We start from the raw sequence: 20,942 nt of genomic DNA on the forward strand, positions 1-20,942 counted from the left end.
AGAGTGTTAGTGTGTGAGAGTTGAGACAATGTGTGTGCGAGTGTGTGTGAGAGAGTTGAGACAGTGTGTGTGTGTGAGTGACTGTATGTGAGAGTGTTAGTGTGTGAGAGTTGAGACAATGTGTGTGTGAGTGACTGTATGTGTGTGTGTGAGAGTTGAGACAGTGTGTGAGAGAATGTGTGCATGTGTGAGAGTTGAGACAGTGTGTGTGTGAGTGACTGTATGTGTGTGTGTGAGTGTTGAGACAGTGTGTGTGTGAGTGACTGTATGTGTGTGTGTGAGAATGAGTGTTGAGACAGTGTGTGAGAGAATGTGTGCATGTGTGAGAGTTGAGACAGTGTGTGTGTGAGTGACTGTGTGTGTGTGTGTTGAGACTGTGTGTGTGTGAGTGACTGTATGTGTGTGTGTGAGTGAGTGTTGAGACAGTGTGTGAGAGAATGTGTGCATGTGTGAGAGTTGAGACAGTGTGTGTGTGAGTGACTGTGTGTGTGTGTGTTGAGACAGTGTGTGTGTGTGACTGTATGTGTGTGTGTGTGAGTGAGTGTTGAGACAGTGTGTGAGAGAGAATGTGTGCATGTGAGAGAGTTGAGACAGTGTGTGTGTGAGTGACTGTATGTGAGAGTGTTAGTGTGTGAGAGTTGAGACAATGTGTGTGCGAGTGACTGTTTGCACAACCACTCAGTCTCACATGGCTGCTAACCCCCCTCTGCCTGGAACTGTGTTGTGCTGCGGGTGAACAGCTGAGATCTCAGACAACAGAAATGTTTTCACTGAAAACCGTTTATTAAATATACTGTGTAAAGCATTGCCTGGCATTGAGGAAAATGTAAACGCATTAAAAATATAATTGTTAATTCTGATCAAATGTACAATATTTATACAACAGGTGGCTGAATAAACCTGCAGCAGCTCACCCATCGAGTTTCATTCGCCTGATATTCAGCATTTTGGTCCAGTGGAGTTTAGAAAGGTATTTTACAGTATGATGTTGATAAAAATCTCACACAGCCAATAATCCAACACAGAATCTTGCTGCCATTTTTTCTGCTCAGTCTAGATTTGTCTGGATGCTCACTGACTTATCTCTGCCTTCATTTCCCACTCAGGAACTGGTGGATTTGGAGCATCATGCGATGTCCAGCATCAGCTGACATGGACTTTTTTTTTGGTGGTGTGGAGGGGTGTGGCTTATCAACTGGTGTAGTCCTCACACCATGGTGGCGGAACGATTCTGAGGAGTGAGGGTTGGAGACTTGAGATGAGATTGGCTGCTGCTGTGTTCAGGCTATAGAGAGAGAGTGAGAGAGAGGAGGGTTGATCCATCGACTCAAATCAATTCCCGTTCATTCCCACTGTACACAATCCCAATGGACCCAAATCAATTCCCGTTCATTCCCACTGTACACAATCCCCATGGACCCAAAACAATTCCTGTTCATTCCCACTGCACACAATCCCAATGGACCCAAATCAATTCCTGTTCATTCCCACTGTACACAATCCCAATGGACCCAAATCAATTCCCGTTCATTCCCACTGCACACAATCCCAATGGACCCAAATCAATTCCTGTTCATTCCCACTGTACACAATCCCAATGGACCCAAATCAATTCCTGTTCATTCCCACTGTACACAATCCCAATGCACCCAAATCAATTCCCGTTCATTCCCACTGCACACAATCCCAATGGACCCAAATCAATTCCTGTTCATTCCCACTGTACACAATCCCAATGGACCCAAATCAATTCCCGTTCATTCCCACTGCACACAATCCCAATGGACCCAAATCAATTCCTGTTCATTCCCACTGTACACAATCCCAATGGACCCAAATCAATTCCCGTTCATTCCCACTGCACACAATCCCAATGGACCCAAATCAATTCCCGTTCATTCCCACTGTACACAATCCCAATGGACCCAAATCAACTCCCGTTCATTCCCACTGTACACAATCCCAATGGACCCAAATCAATTCCCGTTCATTCCCACTGTACACAATCCCCATGGACCCAAAGCAATTCCTGTTCACTCCCACTGTACACAATCCCCATAGACCCAAATCAATTCCCGTTCATTCCCACTGTACAGAATTCCCATGGACCCAAATCCCTTCCCATTCACTCCCATTGTACACCATCCCAATGGACCCAAACCTCTTCCTGTTCACTCCCACTGTACACAGTCCCGATGGACCTAAACTCCTTCCCATTCACTCCCATTGTACACCATCCCAATGGACCCAAACCCCTTCCTGTTCACTCCCATTGTACACAATCCCAATGGACCAAAACTCCTTCCCATTCACTTCCATTGTACACAATCCCAATGGATCCAAACCCCTTCCTGTTCACTTCCACTGTACACCACCCCAATAGATCCAAACCCCTTTCTGTTCACTCCCACTCTCCACAATCCCAATGGACACAAACGTCTTCCATTGACCCCCATTGTACATAGAACATTGAACATACAGTGCATAAGGAGGCCATTCGGCACATCGAGTCTGTACCGACCCACTTAAGCCCTCACTTCCACCCTACCCCATAACCCAGTAACCCCTCCTAACCTTTTTGGACACTAAGGGCAATTTATCATGGCCAATCCACCTAACCCGCACGTCTTTGGACTGTGGGAGGAAACCGGAGCACCCAGAGGAAACCCACACAGACACGGGGAGAATGTGCAGACTCCGCACAGACAATGACCCAGCGGGGAATCGAACCTGGGACCCTGGCATTGTGTGCTATCCACTTGTGCTACCGTGCTGCCCTAATCCCAATGGACCCAAACCCCTTCCCATTCACACCCTCCATACACAATCCCAATGGACCCAAACCTCTTCCCGTTCACTCCCATTATACACAATCTTAATGGACCCAAACCCCTTCCCGTTCACTCCCACTGTACACAATCCCAATGGACCCTAAACCCCTTCCTGTTCACTCCCATTGTACACAATCCAAATGGACCCAAACCCCTTCCTGTTCACTCCCACTGTACACAATCCTAATGGACCCTAAACCCCTTCCTGTTCACTCCCATTGTACACAATCCAAATGGACCCAAACCCCTTCCCGTTCACTCCCACTGTACACAATCCTAATGGACCCTAAACCCCTTCCCGTTCACTCCCACTGTACTCAATCCCAGTGTTCCCAAAACCCTTGCCGTACATTCTGAATAATTGGGTTAATCTAATTCAAACCCTCCATACACAATCCCAATGGACCCAAACCTCTTCCCATTCACACCCTCCATACACAATCCCAATGGACCCAAACCTCTTCCCATTCACACCCTCCATACACCATCCCAATGGACCCAAACCCTTTCCCATTCACTCCCACTGTACTCAATCCCAGTGTTCCCAAAACCCTTGCCGTACATTCTGAATAATTGGGTTAATCTAATGTAGCCAGGGTGCTGGGGTAAAATGCGAGCATGCTCCCAAGTTGCCACCTTACCATCCTGCCTATGGAAGCCATTTTCCCTGCCGTACTTCCCGGGGACATGCTCTCCAACGATCTCCAGTTTGATGCAGTGTAGGGTCCATTGAGATAGAGGGACTTCGGGTCCACAGAACTCGCTTGATCCCACTCGTCAATGGACTGAAACAATTTAGACAAGGATTAGGAAGACTGAACGACCTTAAGAATCAGAGACACACAGAAATACCTTCAAACTTTATAGAGTCTGTTTGTGTATTATAGGCATGAACACTGCATTTCTCTCGCAACTGTCCCAAAGTGTATCACAGACAATACAGTAATTTCTTTTTAGAAGTGAGGGCACCGTTTTAAAGTGGGAAAGCAGCTGCCACTTTGCGCACAGTAAGATCCCACAACAGCAATGTGATAATCATCTGCTTTCTTTAGTGGTGTTGGTTGAGGGATAAATATCGGTCCCTGGAAAGCGGGGTGAACCCAATTCCCCCCTGCACCCCACCCCGCCCCAAAAACTTCGTCCAAATAGTGACCATGGGATTTTTTACAAACACAGAGGGCAGACAGAGCGTCGGATTAATGTACCATCCTGAAAGACAGCAACTCTGACACTACAGCTTCCTCTCAGCACTGACCGCCCGACAGTGCAGCACTCCCTCAGTACTGACCCTCTGACAGTGCAGCACTCCCTCAGTACTGACCCTCTGACAGTGTAGCACTCCCTCAGTACTGACCCTCTGACAGTGCAGCACTCCCTCAGTACTGACCCTCTGACAGTGCAGCACTCCCGCAGTACTGACCCTCTGACAGTGTCGCACTCCTTCAGTATTGACCCTCTGACAGTGCAGCACTCCCTCAGTACTGACCCTCTGACAGTGCAGCACTCATTCAGCACTGACCCTCTGACAGTGCAGCACTCCCTCAGTACTGACTCTCCAAAAGTGCAGCACACCCTCAGTACTGACCCTCTGACAGTGTAGCACTCCCTCAGTACTGACCCGCTGACAGTGCAGCACTCCCTCAGTACTGACTCTCCAACAGTGCAGCACACCCTCAGTACTGACCCTCTGACAGTGCAGCACTCCCTCAGTACTGACCCTCTGACAGTGCAGCACTCCCTCAGGACGGACTCTCTGACAGAGCAGCACTCCCTCAGCACTGACCATCTGACAGAGCAGCTTCCCCTCAGCACTGACCCTCTGACAGAGCAGCTTCCCCTCAGTAGTGACTCTCTGACAGTGCAACGCTCTCTCAGTACTGGCCCTCAGAGTGCACGCTCCCTCCGTACTGACCCTCCGACAGTGCAGCACTCTCTCAGTACTGACCCTCTGACAGTGCAGCGCTCCCTCAGTACTGACCCTCCCACAGTGAAGCGCTCCCTCAGTTCCCCGTGTTTGCGTGGATTTCCTCCAGGTGCTCTGGTTTCTTCCACAGGTCCCGAAAGATGTGCTGTAGGTGAATTGGACATTCTCAATTCTCCCTCTGTGTACCTGAACAGGCACCAGAATGTGGCGACTAGGGGTTTTTCACAGTAACGTCTTTGCAGTGTTAATGTAAGCCTACTTGTGACAATAAGGATTATTATTGAAATTATTACTGACCCTCCGGCAGTGCAGCGCTCCCCCAGCACTGACCCTCCGACAGTGCAACACTCCCTCAGTCCTGATCCTGTGTCAGTGCAGCACCCCCTCAGTACTGACCATCCCGACAGTGCAGCACGCCCTCAGTACTGACCCTGACAGTGTAGCACCCCCTCAGTACTGGCCATCCCGTCAGTGCAGCACTCCCTCAGTACTAACCCTCCGACAGTGCAGCACTCCCTCAGTACTGGCCATCCCGTCAGTGCAGCACGCCCTCAGTACTAACCCTCCGACAGTGCAGCACTCCCTCAGAACTGACCATCCCGACAGTGCAGCACTCCCTCAGTACTGACCCTCTGACAGTGCAGCACTCCCTCAGTACTGACCGTCCAACAGTGCAGCACTCCCTCAGTACTGACCCTCTGACAGTGCAGCACTCCCTCAGTACTGACCCTCTGACAGTGCAGCACGCCCTCAGTACTGACCCTGACAGTGCAGCACCCCCTCAGTACTGACCCTCTGACAGTGCAGCACTCCCTCAGTACTGACCCTCTGACAGTGCAGCCTCCCTCATTGCTGACCATCCCGACAGTGCAGCACTCCCTCAGTACTGACTCTCCGGCTATTTAAGCGCTAACACCACGTTTTGTAAACGATTTGTATTCGTTTCGGATCTGTGCTGTCTGTGAATAAAAATAGTTGGCTTTCGAAGTGAGATTGGGTTCTCGATTACCCGGACAATATCTATCTGTAATGCGTTGCTCTGGTATGGGCTGCTGACTGTGTCACCCCGATCTGTATCATTGTCCATCTGGGGCACCTGGCTCGCAACTGGACAGTCATACACTGCTGGGAAAGTTAATATCTGACCATCCTGCCTCGCTGTTCTTCTCCAGCCCCCTCTCCCCAATGCCTGCGTCCCTCTGAACACGGAGAGGCCAGGATCGGAGAATTCTCCTCTCCCCTCCCCTGAGGGACCCCTCCCCCACTCACCAGCTGCGTCCTGTTGGAGATGTTCCTTTGAGGTTTGGCCTGGGCGTTCCGTGTTGTTGGAACACCTGTGGGTGCCGAGCGTTCCGATGCCTTCTGCGGGTTTCTGTCCCAGTCGCTCCACTGCTCCTGTGAAGCGGAAATGGAAATTCATATAGTGATGGAAAACGGCCTCAGCCCATACCGCGAATGACAGCTCCCCTCTCTTGCACTCTCTCTGGCGACCCACGGCTGTAATCGGTGCCCTCTCGCAGACTCGACAGAATTTTCTAAGGAGTTCCGTATTTCTGGCCCTTCTTGTGAGGAAACACTTCCGGTCATTAGCCCAACGGCCTGGCTCTGGCGTCAAATTTTAAGTTTCCACCCCCCCCCCGCCACCCACACCAACTCCCCCACCGCGCCCTGTTCTCGACCTTGCCCCACACCAGAGGAAGAAATTATTTTTATCGACCCGATTAAATCCTTTAATCATCTTAAGCCCCCTCGATTAATGCAGCAACTGCCTCGTGCTGACCCTCTGACAGTGCAGTACTCCCTCAGTACTGACCCTCTGACAGTGCAGCACTCCCTCAGTACTGATCCTCTGACAGTGCAGCACTCCCTCAGTACTGACCTTCTGACAATGCAGCACTCCCTCAGTACTGACCCTCTGATAGTGCAGCACTCCCTCAGTACTGACCCTCTGACAATGCAGCACTCCCTCAGTACTGACCCTCTGACAGTGCAGCACTCCCTCAGTACTGACCCTCTGACAGTGCAGCACTCCCTCAGTACTGACCCTCTGACAGTGCAGCACTCCCTCAGTACGGATCCTCTGACAGTGCAGTGCTCCCTCAGTACTGACTCTCTGACAGTGCAGCACTCCCTCAGTACTGACCCTCTGCCAGTGCAGCACTCCCTCAGTACTGACCCTCTGACAGTACAGCACTCCCTCAGTACTGACCCTGACAGTGCAGCACACCCTCAGTACTGACCCTCTGACAGTGCAGCACACCCTCAGTACTGACCCTCTTACAGTGCAGCACTCCCTCAGCACTGACCCTCTTACAGTGCAGCACTCCCTCAGTACTGACCCTCTGACAGTGCAGTGCTCCCTGACTACTGACCCTCTGCCCGTGCAGCACTCCCTCAGTACTGACCTTCTGACAGTGCAGCACTCCCTCAGTACTGACCCTCTGACAGTGCAGCACTCCCTCAGCACTGACCCTCTGACAGTGCAGCACTCCCTCAGCACTGACCCTCTTACAGTGCAGCACTCCCTCAGTACTGACCCTCTGACAGTGCAGTGCTCCCTGACTACTGACCCTCTGCCCGTGCAGCACTCCCTCAGTACTGACCCTCTGACAGTGCAGCACTCCCTCAGTACGGATCCTCTGACAGTGCAGTGCTCCCTCAGTACTGACTCTCTGACAGTGCAGCACTCCCTCAGTACTGACCCTCTGCCAGTGCAGCACTCCCTCAGTACTGACCCTCTGACAGTACAGCACTCCCTCAGTACTGACCCTGACAGTGCAGCACACCCTCAGTACTGACCCTCTGACAGTGCAGCACTCCCTCAGTACTGACCCTCTTACAGTGCAGCACTCCCTCAGCACTGACCCTCTTACAGTGCAGCACTCCCTCAGTACTGACCCTCTGACAGTGCAGTGCTCCCTGACTACTGACCCTCTGCCCGTGCAGCACTCCCTCAGTACTGACCTTCTGACAGTGCAGCACTCCCTCAGTACTGACCCTCTGACAGTGCAGCACTCCCTCAGCACTGACCCTCTGACAGTGCAGCACTCCCTCAGCACTGACCCTCTTACAGTGCAGCACTCCCTCAGTACTGACCCTCTGACAGTGCAGTGCTCCCTGACTACTGACCCTCTGCCCGTGCAGCACTCCCTCAGTACTGACCGTCTGACAGTGCAGCACTCCCTCAGTACTGACCCTCTGACAGTGCAGCACTCCCTCAGTACTGACCCTCTGACAGTGCAGCACTCCCTCAGTACTGACCCTCCAACAGTGCAGCACTCCCTCAGTACTGACCCTCTGACAGTGCAGCACTCCCTCAGTACTGACCCTCCGACAGTGCAGCACTCCCTCAGTACTGACCCTCCGACAGTGCAGCACTCCCTCAGTACTGACCCTCTGACAGTGCAGCACTCCCTCAGTACTGACCCTCTGGCAGTGCAGCACTCCCTCAGTACTGACTGTCTGGGGAATTGTACCCACAGCCTTCTGACTCGGAGGCGAGAGAGAGGGAGTGAAAGTGAATGCCAACCGATGATCCTGACGGCAAGCCGCACAACAGGAAGCGGCATTGCCGATCAGAGAGTATAATTGTGGACCCCGCCTGGGTTGGCTCTGGGCAGTCCCAGGCGGCAGCCGAGTGACTGACCTTCTTCTTTGCTGTTTGCTTCTCTGTCCCAGCTTTCCTTCTCTGATCTGAAAGGAAAGGGAAATAAAATTGGGACGTCATTTATTCTGGAATGTTCCATCGCAGTGAAAGTCACATTAATGCTGTACTCTGTCATTGAAAGAACACTTCAGCTATTGAGATGACAACAGAATTGAAGATGCCCAAAATGCTCATTCCCCCCCTCTCAAACACAGGTTCCTCTCTGTGACCCTCCACCAACAGGAGCTCATCCCAAACACTGCTTCCTTCCCCACCCCCCGCGTCCCAAACTGTGCCCCCCATGTCCCAAACTCTGCTCCCACCACCCCCCGTGTCCCAAAGTGTGGCCCCACCGTGCCCCCTCCGCGTCCCAAACTCTGCTCCCTCCACCCCCCGCGTCCCAAACTCTGCTCCCCCCCCACCCCCGTGTCCCAAAGTGTGGCCCCACCGTGCCCCCTCCGTGTCCCAAACTCTGCTCCCCCCCACCCCCGTGTCCCAAAGTGTGCTCCCCACTGTGTCCCAAACTCTACCCCCCCTCCGTGTCCCACACTCTGCTCCCCACTCCGTGTCCCAAACTCTGCCCCCCCCCTCCGTGTCTCAAACTCTGCCCCCCCCTCCGTGTCCCAAACTCTGCTCCCCCACCCCGTGTCACAAACTCTGCCCGCCCCCCCCCCCCGTGTCCCAAACTCTGCTCTTCCCCCACCGTATCACAAACTCTGCCCCCCCCCCCCGTGTCCAAAACTCTGCTCCCCCCCGTGTCCCAAAGTGTGCCCCCACCGTGTCCCAAACTCTGCTCCCCCACTCCCCGTGTCCCAAACTCTGCTCCCCCACTCCCCGTGTCCCAAACTCTGCTCCCCCCCCACGTGTCCCAAACTCTGCTCCCCACCCTCCGTGTTCCAAGCTCTGCCCCCTCGTGTCCCAAACTCTGCTCCCTCCCTCCACCGTGTCCCAAACTCTGCCCCCCATGTCCCAAACTCTGCCCCCCCCCGTGTCCCAAACTCTGCTCCTCCCCCCGTGTCCCAAACTCTGCTCCCCCCGTGTCCCAAAGTGTGCCCCCCACCGTGTCCCAAACTCTGCCCCCCCACCATGTCCCAAACTCTGCTCCCCACCGTGTCCCAAACTCTGCTCCCCCCCGTGTCCCAAAGTGTGCCCCCCACCGTGTCCCAAACTCTGCTCTCCCCCCCCCCCTGGTGTCCCAAACTCTGCTCCCCCCCACCTGTGTCCCAAACTCTGCTCCCCCGCCTGTGTCCGAAACTCTGCTCCCCACCCCCCGTGTCCCAAAGTCTGCTCCACCCCGCGTCCCAAACTCTGCCCCCTCCCATGTCCCAAACTCTGCTCCCCCACCCCCCCCTGTCCGAAAGTCTGCTCCCCCCCCCGCATCGAAACTCTGCTCCCCCCCGCGTCCCAAACTCTGCTCCCCCCAACCCCCCCGTGTCCCAAACTCTGCTTCCCCCCCCGCGTCCCAAACTCTGCTCCCCCCCACTCCCGGTGTCCCAAACTCTGCCCCCCCCGGGTACCAAACTCTGCTCCCCCCACGTCCCAAACTCTGCTCCCCACCCCCCCCCCCCGTGTCCCAAACTCTGCCCCCAGTGTCCCAAACTCTGCTGCTCCCCCCGTGTCCCAAACTCTACTCCCCACCGTGTCCCAAACTCTGCCCCCCCCACCCCCCCGTGTCCCAATCTCTGCTCCCCCCGCCCCCCGCGTCCCAAACCGTTCTAGCTGATTAAAACCATTGTTAACTTCAACTCTCCGTCTCGTGTGAACTGATGGTCGCATCAATTTAATCAGCTACAATATCGCTATGGAACTCGACCCACAGGCCGCTGAAGCGAAGGGGATTTTTTCGCACTGGGTCCGCTGTTTTGAGGCCTACCTCGCCGCCTCCTCCTCACCCACCGTCACCGAGGATCAGAAACTGAGTCTCCTCCATGCCTGGGTGAGCCACAGAATCTCTGTGCAGATCGAGGAAGTGACCACGGGACTTCCGGTTGCGGCGATGACCAGCTAGGCCGCACGTTTCGGCGGCTCCAACTCGAACGGACCTTCGGGCTCTTTTAAGAGCCCCAACGGGGAATTTTTTCGGGACAAAACCCGGTGTGGGGTGAGACAACAGGGAGTCCCCCCCCCCCAGCGAAAAAGAAAAATATCGGCGGCGGTGGCCAGATCTCGGAGAATCCTCGAGGGCAGCGGCAGAAGGAAAAAAGGAGCAAGATGGCGGCGGAGGGAGCCCAGGCAACATGGGGACCGGACCAGGATGAATTTTTAAGACGGTGTGTGGAGCTGCTAAAAAAGGTGCTGGCCCCGATGCTACAAGCAATTGAGGGGCTTAAGGAGACACAAAAGGCCCAGGAGATTGAGCTCCGTGTGGTGGACCAGAAGGTGACGGACAACGAGGACGAGATCCTGGGCCTGGTGGTCAAAATGCAGACGCACGAGGCGCTCCATAAGAAGTGCATCGAAAGGATTCAAGTCCTAGAAAACAGATCACGGAGAAAGAACCTCCGGATCCTGGGTCTCCCCGAGGGAGTGGAAGGAGCTGACGGCGGGGCTTACGTGAGCACGATGCTACGCTCGCTAATGGGAGCTGAGGCCCCCTCAGGCCCCTTGGAAATGGAAGGGGCCCATCGGGTCCCTGCGAGGAGACCAAAGGCGGGAGGACCACCTTGGGCGATGATCGTGCTATTTCACCGCTTCAATGATAAGAGAGGCGGTTCTGAGATGGGCCAAGAAGGTACGGAGTAGTAGATGGGAGAATGCGGTGGTACGAGTGTATCAGGATTGGAGTGCGGAGGTGGCGAGAAGGAGGGCGAGCTTCAATCGAGCCAAGGAGGTGCTGCACAAGAAGAAAGTGAAGTTCGGGATGTTTCAGCCGGCGCGACTGTGGGTCACGCACCAGGAGAGGCATTACTACTTCGCAACGGCGGAAGGAGCATGGACCTTCATTAAAAACAAGAAACTGGATCAGAACTGAGGGACTGATGTTGGAGGGGAAACGACAATGCTGATGTATATAGAAATGTAAATTGGGGAGGGGGGGACATTGAGAAATGTGGGCGCCGGTGGGGGGGGGGAAGAGGAGACTCAGACAGGGGATGGGGAATGGGAGTGGGGCGGCAGAGGGAGCTGCGCCACGAGGGGCGGGACGGCTCTAGAGAACACAAGGTTTCTTTTTCTTGTTCCCGCGTCAGAAAGATGATGGCGGGAAGATAGGCGCAAGGGGGATGGGAGTTCTTCACACGGGGGGGTCAAGGAGAGAGCGGGAGAAGCCGGGGTCAGTTGAAGTCAGCTGACTTTCGGAAGCAATATGGGGGGAGTAACCATGCTAGATGGGGGTCTAGTGGGGGGATAACTGGGTTACTGCTGCGGAGATCGAGACGGAACTGGTAAAAGAAAAGGTGGTCGGGGCAGTAATGCGCCGCGGGGGGGACGAGTGGGTGCGCGGAACCGGGACGTGGGACTGGCCCAGAGAGGGTGATGGCTAGTCGACAGGGGAGGGGGGCGGGCAGCCCCCCAGTCTGGCTGATCACGTGGAACGTGAGAGGCCTAAATGGGCCGATTAAGAGGGCCCGAGTACTCGCGCACTTAAAAGGACTGAAGGCAGACGTGGCCATGCTTCAGGAGACGCCCCTGAAGGTGGCGGACCAGGTTAGGTTAAGGAAAGGATGGGTGGGACAGGTGTTCCACTCGGGGCTGGATGCAAAGAATAGGGGGGTGGCCATATTGGTGGGGAAACGGGTGTCATTCGAGGCTAGGAACATTGTAGCGGACAGCGGTGGCAGATATGTGATGGTGAGCGGCAGACTGCAGGGAATGGAGGTCGTGTTGGTTAATGTATATGCCCCGAATTGGGATGATGTGGGATTTATGAAGCGTATGCTGGGACGTATCCCGGACCTGGAGGTAGGAAACCTGATAATGGAGGGGGGGACTTCAACACCGTGCTGGACCCAGGGTTAGATAGATCTAGATCTAGGACCGGAAGAAGGCCGGCAGTGGCCAAGGTGCTTAGGGGGTTTATGGACCAAATGGGGGGAGTGGATCCGTGGCGATTTGTTAGGCCGCTGGCCAAAGAGTTCTCCTTTTTCTCCCATGTCCATAAGGTATACTCCCGGATAGATTTCTTCGTTTTGGGAAGGTCACTGATTTAGAGGGTGGAAGGAACTGAGTACTCAGCCATAGCTGTTTCAGATCATGCCCCACATTGGGTGGACCTGGAACTAGGAGAGGAGAGGGAGCAGCGTCCACTCTGGCGACTGGATGTGGGATTATTGGCGGATGAGGGAGTCTGCGGAAGGCTGCGGGGATGTATCGAAAGATACCTGGAGGCCAACGACGACGGGGAAGTCAGAGTAGGAGTAGTATGGGAAGCACTAAAAGCCGTGGTCAGGGGAGAGTTGATCTCCATCAGGGCCCACAAGGGGAAAACGGAGGCCAAAGAAAGAAAGGGAAAGACTACTGGGGGAGATTTTGAGGGTAGATAAAAAATATGCGGAGGCCCAGGATGAAGGACTATACAGGGAGAGGCGACGACTCCAGACGGAGTTCGATCTGCTGACCACAGGGAGGGCAGAGGCACAGTGGAGGAAGGCACAGGGGATGAGATATGAATATGGGGAAAAGGCGAGTCGCCTGTTGGCCCACCAGCTTCGAAAGAGGACAGCGGCGAAGGAGATAGGGGGAGTTAGGGATGAAACGGGAGCCACGGTGCAGAGAGCAGGGAAGATAAACGAGGTGTTTGAGACCTTTTACGAGAGGCTATATAGGTCCCAACCCCCGGAGGGAAAAGAGGGGATGCAGCAGTTTCTGAACCAATTAAGGTTCCCGAGGGTGGAGGAGCAGGAGGTGGCAGGCCTGGAGGTGCCAATTGGGGTGGACGAGGTGACCAAAGGGCTGGGGAACATGCAGGCAGGGAAGGCCCCGGGACCAGATGGGTTCCCGGTGGAATTCTATAGAAAATATGTGGACTTGTTGGCCCCGCTGCTGGTAAGAACCTTTAACGAGGCCAGAGAAGGGGGGACCCTACCCCCGACAATGTCGGAGGCGACGATATCACTAATCTTGAAGCGAGATAAAGATCCGCTGCAGTGCGGGTCTTATAGGTCTATCTCATTGCTAAATGTGGACGCCAAGTTGCTGGCAAAGGTGCTGGCAACGAGGATGGAGGATTGTGTCCCTGGGGTGGTGCACGAAGACCAGACAGGGTTCGTAAAGGGGAGACAATTGAATGTCAACGTGCGACGGCTATTAGGGGTGATAATGATGCCCCCAGCTGAGGGGGAGGCAGAGATAGTGGCGGCAATGGATGCAGAGAAGGCATTTGATAGGGTGGAGTGGGAGTATCTATGGGAGGTGCTGAGGAGGTTCGGGTTCGGGGAGGGTTTTGTCAGCTGGGTTAAACTCCTCTATGGGGCCCCAACGGCAAGTGTGGTCACAAATCGGCAAAGGTCGGAGTATTTTCGACTACACAGGGGAACAAGACAGGAATGCCCGCTGTCCCCATTACTGTTTGCGCTGGCAATTGAACCACTGGCCATAGCGATGAGAGACTCCAGAAAATGGAGAGGGGTGGTTAGAGGAGGAGAGGAACACCGAGTGTCACTCTATGCGGATGACCTACTGCTGTATGTGACGGATCCAGTGGGGGGGGATGACAGAGGTCATGCAGATATTGAGGGAGTTTGGAGATTTCTCGGGATATAGGCTTAACATGGGAAAGAGTGAGCTTTTTGTGATACACCCTGGGGACCAGAGTAGAGGGATAGATGGCCTACCGCTAAGGAGAGTGGAAAGAAACTTCCGATACCTGGGGATTCAGATAGCCAGGAGCTGGGGAACCTTACACAGACTCAATCTGACACGGCTGGTGGAACAAATGGAAGAGGATTTCAAAAGGTGGGACATGCAGCCGCTGTCACTGGCGGGCAGAGTGCAGGCAATTAAGATGATGGTCCTCCCGAGGTTCCTATTTGTGTTCCAATGTCTCCCTATACTGATCACTAAGGCCTTCTTTAAAAAAATAGATAGGAGCATCCCGAGCTTCGTGTAGGCAGGGAAGGCCCCGAGGGTAAGGAGGGGGTTCCTACAACGTAGCAGAGACAGAGGGGGACTGGCGTTGCCGAATTTGGGCGACTACAATTGGGCCGCCAACGTGGCGATGATTCGTAAATGGATGATAGAGGGAGAAGGAGCGTCATGGAAAAGGTTGGAGATGAAGTCCTGCAAAGGGACGAGCTTGCAGGCACTGGTGACGGCGCCATTACCGCTCTCCCCGAAAAAGTTTACCACGAACCCAGTGGTGGCGGCAACATTAAGTATCTGGGGGCAATGGAGGCGACAGAGGGGTGTGCTGGGAGCCTCGGTGTGGTCCCCGATCAGGAACAACCATAGGTTTGCCCCAGGGAGGCTGGACGGAGGATTCCAGAGCTGGCACCGGGCAGGAATCAGGAGAGTGGGAGACTTATTTATAGATGGGACGTTTGCGAGTTTGGGAGCGCTTGAGGAAAAGTATGAGCTGCCCCTGGGAAATACCTTTAGGTATATGCAGGTAAGAGCGTTCACGAGACAACTGGTGAGGGAATTTCCGCTGCTCCCGACACAAGGGATCCAGGACAGGGTGCTTTCGGGGGGGTGGGTCGGGGGGGCAAAGTGTCCGAGAAATACCAGGAGATGAGAGAAGAGGGGGAGGAGCTGGTGGACGAACTGAAGGGGAAATGGGAAGAGGAGCTTGGGGAGGAGATTGAGGAGGGTTTGTGGGCTGATGCCCTAAGCAGGGTAAATTCCTCTTCCTCGTGTGCCAGGCTTAGCCTGATCCAATTTAAGGTGCTGCATAGAGCACACATAACGGGAGCAAGGTTGAGCAGGTTCTTCGGAGTGGAGGACAAGTGTGGGAGGTGCGGGGGAAGCCCGGCGAACCTCGCACATATGTTTTGGTCGTGTCCGGCACTGGAGGGGTATTGGAGGGGAGTGACGGGAGTGATCTCGAAGGTGGCGAAGGTCCGGGTCAAGCCAGGCTGGGGGTTAGCTATATTTGGAGTAGCGGATGAGCTGGGAGTGCAGGAGGCGAAAGAGCCGATGTTGTGGCCTTTGCGTCCCTCGTAGCCCGGCGTAGGATTTTACTCATGTGGAAGGAAGCGAAACCCCCCGGCCTGGAGACCTGGATAAACGATATGGCGGGGTTCATAAAACTGGAGCGGATGAAGTTTGCGCTGAGAGGATCGGCTCAAGGGTTCACCAGGCGGTGGCAACCGTTCCTCGACTATCTAGCGGAACGTTAGGGGGAAGATAGATAGCCAGCAGCAGCAGCCCAGGTGGGGGGGCGGGGGGGGTGTGCGGGGGGGGGGGGGGGGGGGGGGAGGGGGGGGAAATTGTTTGTGTTCTAGATGGGGAGAGGGGGTGGGGGGAGCGTTACTTCGTGTTATTTGGTTAGTTTATTATATTATTTAAACAATGTTATATAGCAGGTATCATGCTACCATTTTTGTTGATTTGTAAGGGAAAAAATTGTGTTTGAAAACTTTAATAAAATATATTTTTAAAAAAAGAGGAAGCGACCACGTACGCAGACGCGGTCACGATCCTGAAAAGGCAGTACGTGAGACCGGTTGAACGACGTGTTCGCATGGCATCTCCTCACCACGAGTCATCAACGCCCCGGGGAATCGCTGGAGGAATACCTACGCGACCTGAAGGTACTCGCAAGAAACTGCAATTACAAGGGCGTCACGGCCTCGCAGCACATGGAACTCACCATCCGGGACACCTATGTGGCTGGAGTCCGGTCCAACTATGTCAGACAGCGCTTGCTCGAAAAGGGCGCCCTCGACCTAGGAGAGACGGTAAAACTATCCACCTCCTTAGAAGTAGCGTTGCAGAGCCTCAATGCTTTCCCCTCTGGCCACGCGATCCCCTCGTGGACACCCGCTCAGAGGGTGCCCAGGCCTGTGCCGCGCGGCTGCCCGTCCAACCCGGGGGGCTGCCCTGCTATTTCTGCGGCCAGGACCAGCACCTCAGGCAGCGTTGCCCGGCTCGGAACGCGACCTGTAGCGACTGCGGCAAGAAATTACACTTTGCCAAAGTCTGCCTGGCCAGATCCAAATCTTCTAAATCACAGGCCCGACTCTCAGACTCACAGGCCCACAGACCCCGCAGGGTGGCTGTGTGCCTGCCGGTACCGCCCCCTTCGGACGCGTCTTCAGCCTTGTGCTGTCCGTGGGGGCAGCCATCTTTAACACTACCCAACATGTGCGACTCATGGGGGCTGCCATCTTGGCCGCCATCTTCAACACCGCCGAACACGTGCGACTGATGAGGGCTGCCATCTTGGCCACCATCTCCAACGCCGCCCGATACGTGCGATCGACGGGGGCAACCATCTTGGGACCACCCCACCACCTCCGACCACGCCGGCTACGCGCAGCTCGGCGCTGTCACGGCCCAAGCACCTCAGGAACTCGATGATGACCGTCCGGGTCAATGGGCACGAAACGCCCTGCCTGTTTGACTCTGGGAGCATGGAGAGCTTTGAACATCCAGACACGGTAAGGCGCTGTTCTCTCCAAATTTCCCCCGCATCCCAAACAATCTCCCTCGCTTCCGGATCACATTCGGTGCAGATCCGGGGGTACTGTGTCGCAAACCTCGCGATACAGGGCGCCAAGTACAACCAATTTCAAACTATATGTCCTCCCCGACCTTTGCGCTCCTCTCCTGTTGGGACTGGACTTCCAGTGCAACCTCAGGAGCCTGACCCTGAAGTTCGGCGGGCCCCTACCCCCTCTCACCGTATGCAGCCTCGCGACTCTTAAGGTCGCTCCTCCCCCGCTCTTCGCGAACCTCACCGCCGACTGTAAACCCGTCACCACCAGGAGCAGGCAGTACAGTGCCCAGGACAGGACTTTTAACAAGTCAGAGGTTCAGTGGCTCTTGAGGGAGGGGGCCATCGAGGCCAGTAATAGCCCCTGGAGAGCTCAAGTGGTGGTCGTCAGGACCGGGGAAAAGAACCGGATGGTTGTAGACTACAGCCAGACCATAAACCGGTACATGCAACTCAATGCGTACCCCCTTCCCCGGATAGCGGACATGGTGAATCAGATTGCACACTACCGGGTGTTCTCCACGGTAGACCTGAAGTTCGCATACCACCAGCTCCCAATCCGCCCGGAATATCACCACTACACAACCTTTGAGGCAGACGGCCGCCTCTTCCACTTCCTGCGGGTCCCTTTCGGCGTCACCGATCTTCCAAAGAATGATGGACCGGATGGTGGACCAGTATGGGCTGTGGACCACATTTCCGTACTTGGACAACGTCACCATCTGCGGCCATGATCAGCAGGACCACGATGCCAACCTTCAGAAGTTTCTCCAAACCGCCCAAGCCCTCAAACCCACCTATAACAAGGAGAAATGCTTTTTCCGCACAACCCGACTGGCCATCCTCGGCTATGTCGTGGAAAACGGAGTCCTAGGGCCCGACACCGACCGCATGCGCCCCCCTCCTGCAACTCCCCCTCCCCCACTGCCCCAAGGCCCTGAAAAGATGCCTCGGGTTCTTTTCATATTACGCCCAGTGGGTCCCCAACTATGCGGATAAAGCCCGCCCACTGATCAAAGCCACCATCTTCCCTCTGATGGCTGAGGCCTCCCAGGCCTTCAGCCGCATCAAGGCAGATATTGCCAAGGCCGTGATGCACGCGGTGGACGAGTCCGTCCCCTTCCAGGTGGAGAGCGACGCGTCAGAGGTCGCCCCTCGCCGCTACCCTTAACCAGGCAGGCAGGCCCATAGCCTTTTTTTTCCCGTACCCTCAACGCCTCCGAGATTTGACACTCCTCAGTCGAAAAAGAAGCTCAAGCCATCGTGGAAGCTGTGCAGCATTGGAGAGCACTACCTCGCTGGGAGGAGGTTCACCCTCGTCACCGACCAACGGTCGGTAGCCTTCATGTTCACCAATTGACAGTGGGGCAAGATCAAGGATGATAAAATCAAGAGGAGGAGGATCGAACTCTCAACCTAAAGCTATGATATTGTCTGTCGTCCAGGGAAGCTCAATGAGCCCCCAGATGCCCTATCCCGCGGCACAAGATGACCGACTCCGGGCCATCCACAACAACCTCTGTCACCCGGGGGTCACCCGGCTGCTCCACTTCATCAAGGCCCGCAACCTGGCCTACTCCACCGAGGAGGTCAGGGCCATGACCACGGACTGCCAAATCTGCGCGGAGTGTAAGCCGCACTTCTATCGTCCAGGCAAGGCCCACCTGGTGAAGGCATCCCGGCCCTTCGAGCGCCTCAGCATCCATTTCAAAGGGCCCCTCCCCTCCACTGACCGCAACGCGTATTTTCTTAACGTCGTTGATGAGTATTCCCGTTTCCCCCTTTGCAATCCCATGCCCCAACATGACCGCGGCCACTGTCATTAAGGCCCTGCACATATCTTCACCCTGTTCGGTTTCCCCACTTACGTCCACAGTGACCGGGGCTCCTCGTTTATGAGCGACGAACTGCGTCAGTATCTGCTTGGTAAGGGTATCACCTCGAGCACGACTACCAGCTACCAACCCTGGGGAAACGGACAGATGGAGAGGGAGAACGCGGCGGTATGGAAGGCCGTCCTCCTGGCCCTGCGGTCTAGGAGTATCCCAGTTTCCCACTGGCAGGAGGTCCTCCCCGACGCTCTCCACTCCATTAGGTCGCTCCTCTGCACAACCACGAACGAGACCCCTCATGACCGCCTATTTGTTTTCCCCAGAAAATCCACCTCCGGGGTCTCGCTTCCATCCTGGCTGACGACACCGGGGCCTGTCCTCCTCCGAAAGCACGTGAGGAGCCATAAGTCCGACCTCCTGATCGAGAGGGTCCAGCTCCTTCACGCCAACCCCCAGTATGCCTACGTGGCGCACCACGACGGCCGACAAGATACAGTCTCCCTCCGGGACCTGGCACCCACCGGTTCCCCCAGCGACCATCACCTACCCCCCCCCCCCCCACCCTACACCGAACACTGCCCCCGCCCCTACATGGCCTACACTCCCCCGTCCTACACCCCCTCCCCCATCACCGACCTACAGGGATGAAGCTCCAGAAGACACGCTCCCGGAGTCAATACCCGTGCCCGAAGCGACGAGTTCAACACCCGTGCCCGCAGCGACGAGTTCAATACCCCGCGCCCGCAGCGATGAGTTCAACACCTGTGCCCGCAGCGAAACCAGAGCTCAGGCGATCGCAGCGAATGATCAAGGCGCCGGACAGACTCAATCTATGAGCCCACTTCACCCCCGCTGGACTTCAATTTTTAACAGGGGGTGAATGTGATGAATGTATTACTGCAACCATTCACCATTGTATTACATTACATTACATTGTATTATGTTGATGACCTTGTGGGCTCCGCCTATGGCTCCGCCCCCTCGGGGGAGGTATATAGATCTGCTGCCTGCAGGCGGCTCTCAGTACAGAGCAGTCGTAGGCAGGCACAGTTCTAGCTGATTAAAACCACTGTTCACTTCAACTCTCCGTCTCGTGTGAATTGATGGCCGCATCAGTCCCAAATTCTGCTCCCCCAGGTGTCCCAAACTCTGCTCTCCCCCTCCGCCCGTGTCCCAAACTCTGCTGCCCCCTCCCCCACGCCATGTCCCCAAACACTGCTGCCCCCTCCCCCCCCCCCACCTGTTATCCCAAACTCTGCTGCCTCCCCCCCTGCCCGTGTCCCAAACTCTGCTGCCCCCCCCCACCTGTATCCCAAACATGCACCGCGACCCGTTCCGACCACACACCAGACCCCCTCCAATACTCACTGATCCACATCCACTCCCGCTCAAACCATACACCATTTTAAATTTCTAATCCTAATTTCAATTCCATCCCTAGCCATTCCAATCTCTGTAACCTCCTGCAGCCCCTACAATTTCTATCTCCGTAACCTCCTCCAGCCTCAACAACTCTATCTCCGTAACCTCCCCCAGCCCCTACAAGCCTCCCTTTCTCTGTAATCTTCTCCAGCCCCAACGATCCTCCCTAGCCCTGTAACCTCCTGCAGCCCCTACAACCCTAACCAACCTAACCAAGGGGCAGCACGGTAGCATTGTGGATAGCACAAATTCTTTCACAGCTCCAGGGTCCCAGGTTCGATTCCGGCTTGGGTCACTGTCTGTGCGGAGTCTGCACATCCTCCCCGTGTGTGCGTGGGTTTCCTCCGGGTGCTCCGGTTTCCTCCCACAGTCCAAAGATGTGCAGGTTAGGTGGATTGGGCCGTGATAATTGCCCTTAGTGTTGGGTGGGGTTACTGGGTTATGGGGATAGGGGTGGAGGTGTTGACCTTGGGGTAGGGTGCTCTTTCCAAGAGCCAGTGCAAACTCGATGGGGCCGAATTGGCTCCTTCGCACTGTAAATTCTATGATAACCTCTACAACCAGTGTCTAAATCCATGTGCTAGTGAGTGGGCAGACACACACATGTACACACACTCAGACATAAACATGCAGGCGCTCACACAGGTTCACAGATGCGCACACACATACAGACGTGCACACACAGACATGCATG

The 20,942-nt window shown here is 55.2% G+C and overlaps 1 protein-coding gene across 1 annotated transcript in view; it reads right to left on the minus strand.

Annotated features, from left to right (window-relative positions):
- Positions 1-762: 762 nt before the first annotated feature.
- The window catches only part of LOC140386522 (V-set and immunoglobulin domain-containing protein 10-like), a 74,484-nt gene continuing 54,304 nt past the window's right edge, over positions 763-20,942 (minus strand). Inside the window, exons 8-11 of the mRNA XM_072468928.1 lie at positions 8,402-8,448; positions 6,025-6,150; positions 3,473-3,616; positions 763-1,285 (exon numbers count right to left, since the gene is read on the minus strand). Coding sequence (XP_072325029.1) covers positions 1,208-1,285; positions 3,473-3,616; positions 6,025-6,150; positions 8,402-8,448 — 395 coding nt within the window. The 3' untranslated portion in view covers positions 763-1,207. The remainder of the gene's footprint in view (positions 1,286-3,472; positions 3,617-6,024; positions 6,151-8,401; positions 8,449-20,942) is intronic.

The sequence above is a fragment of the Scyliorhinus torazame genome, chromosome 12 (genome assembly GCF_047496885.1).
Source record: "Scyliorhinus torazame isolate Kashiwa2021f chromosome 12, sScyTor2.1, whole genome shotgun sequence".
NCBI lineage: Eukaryota > Metazoa > Chordata > Chondrichthyes > Carcharhiniformes > Scyliorhinidae > Scyliorhinus > Scyliorhinus torazame.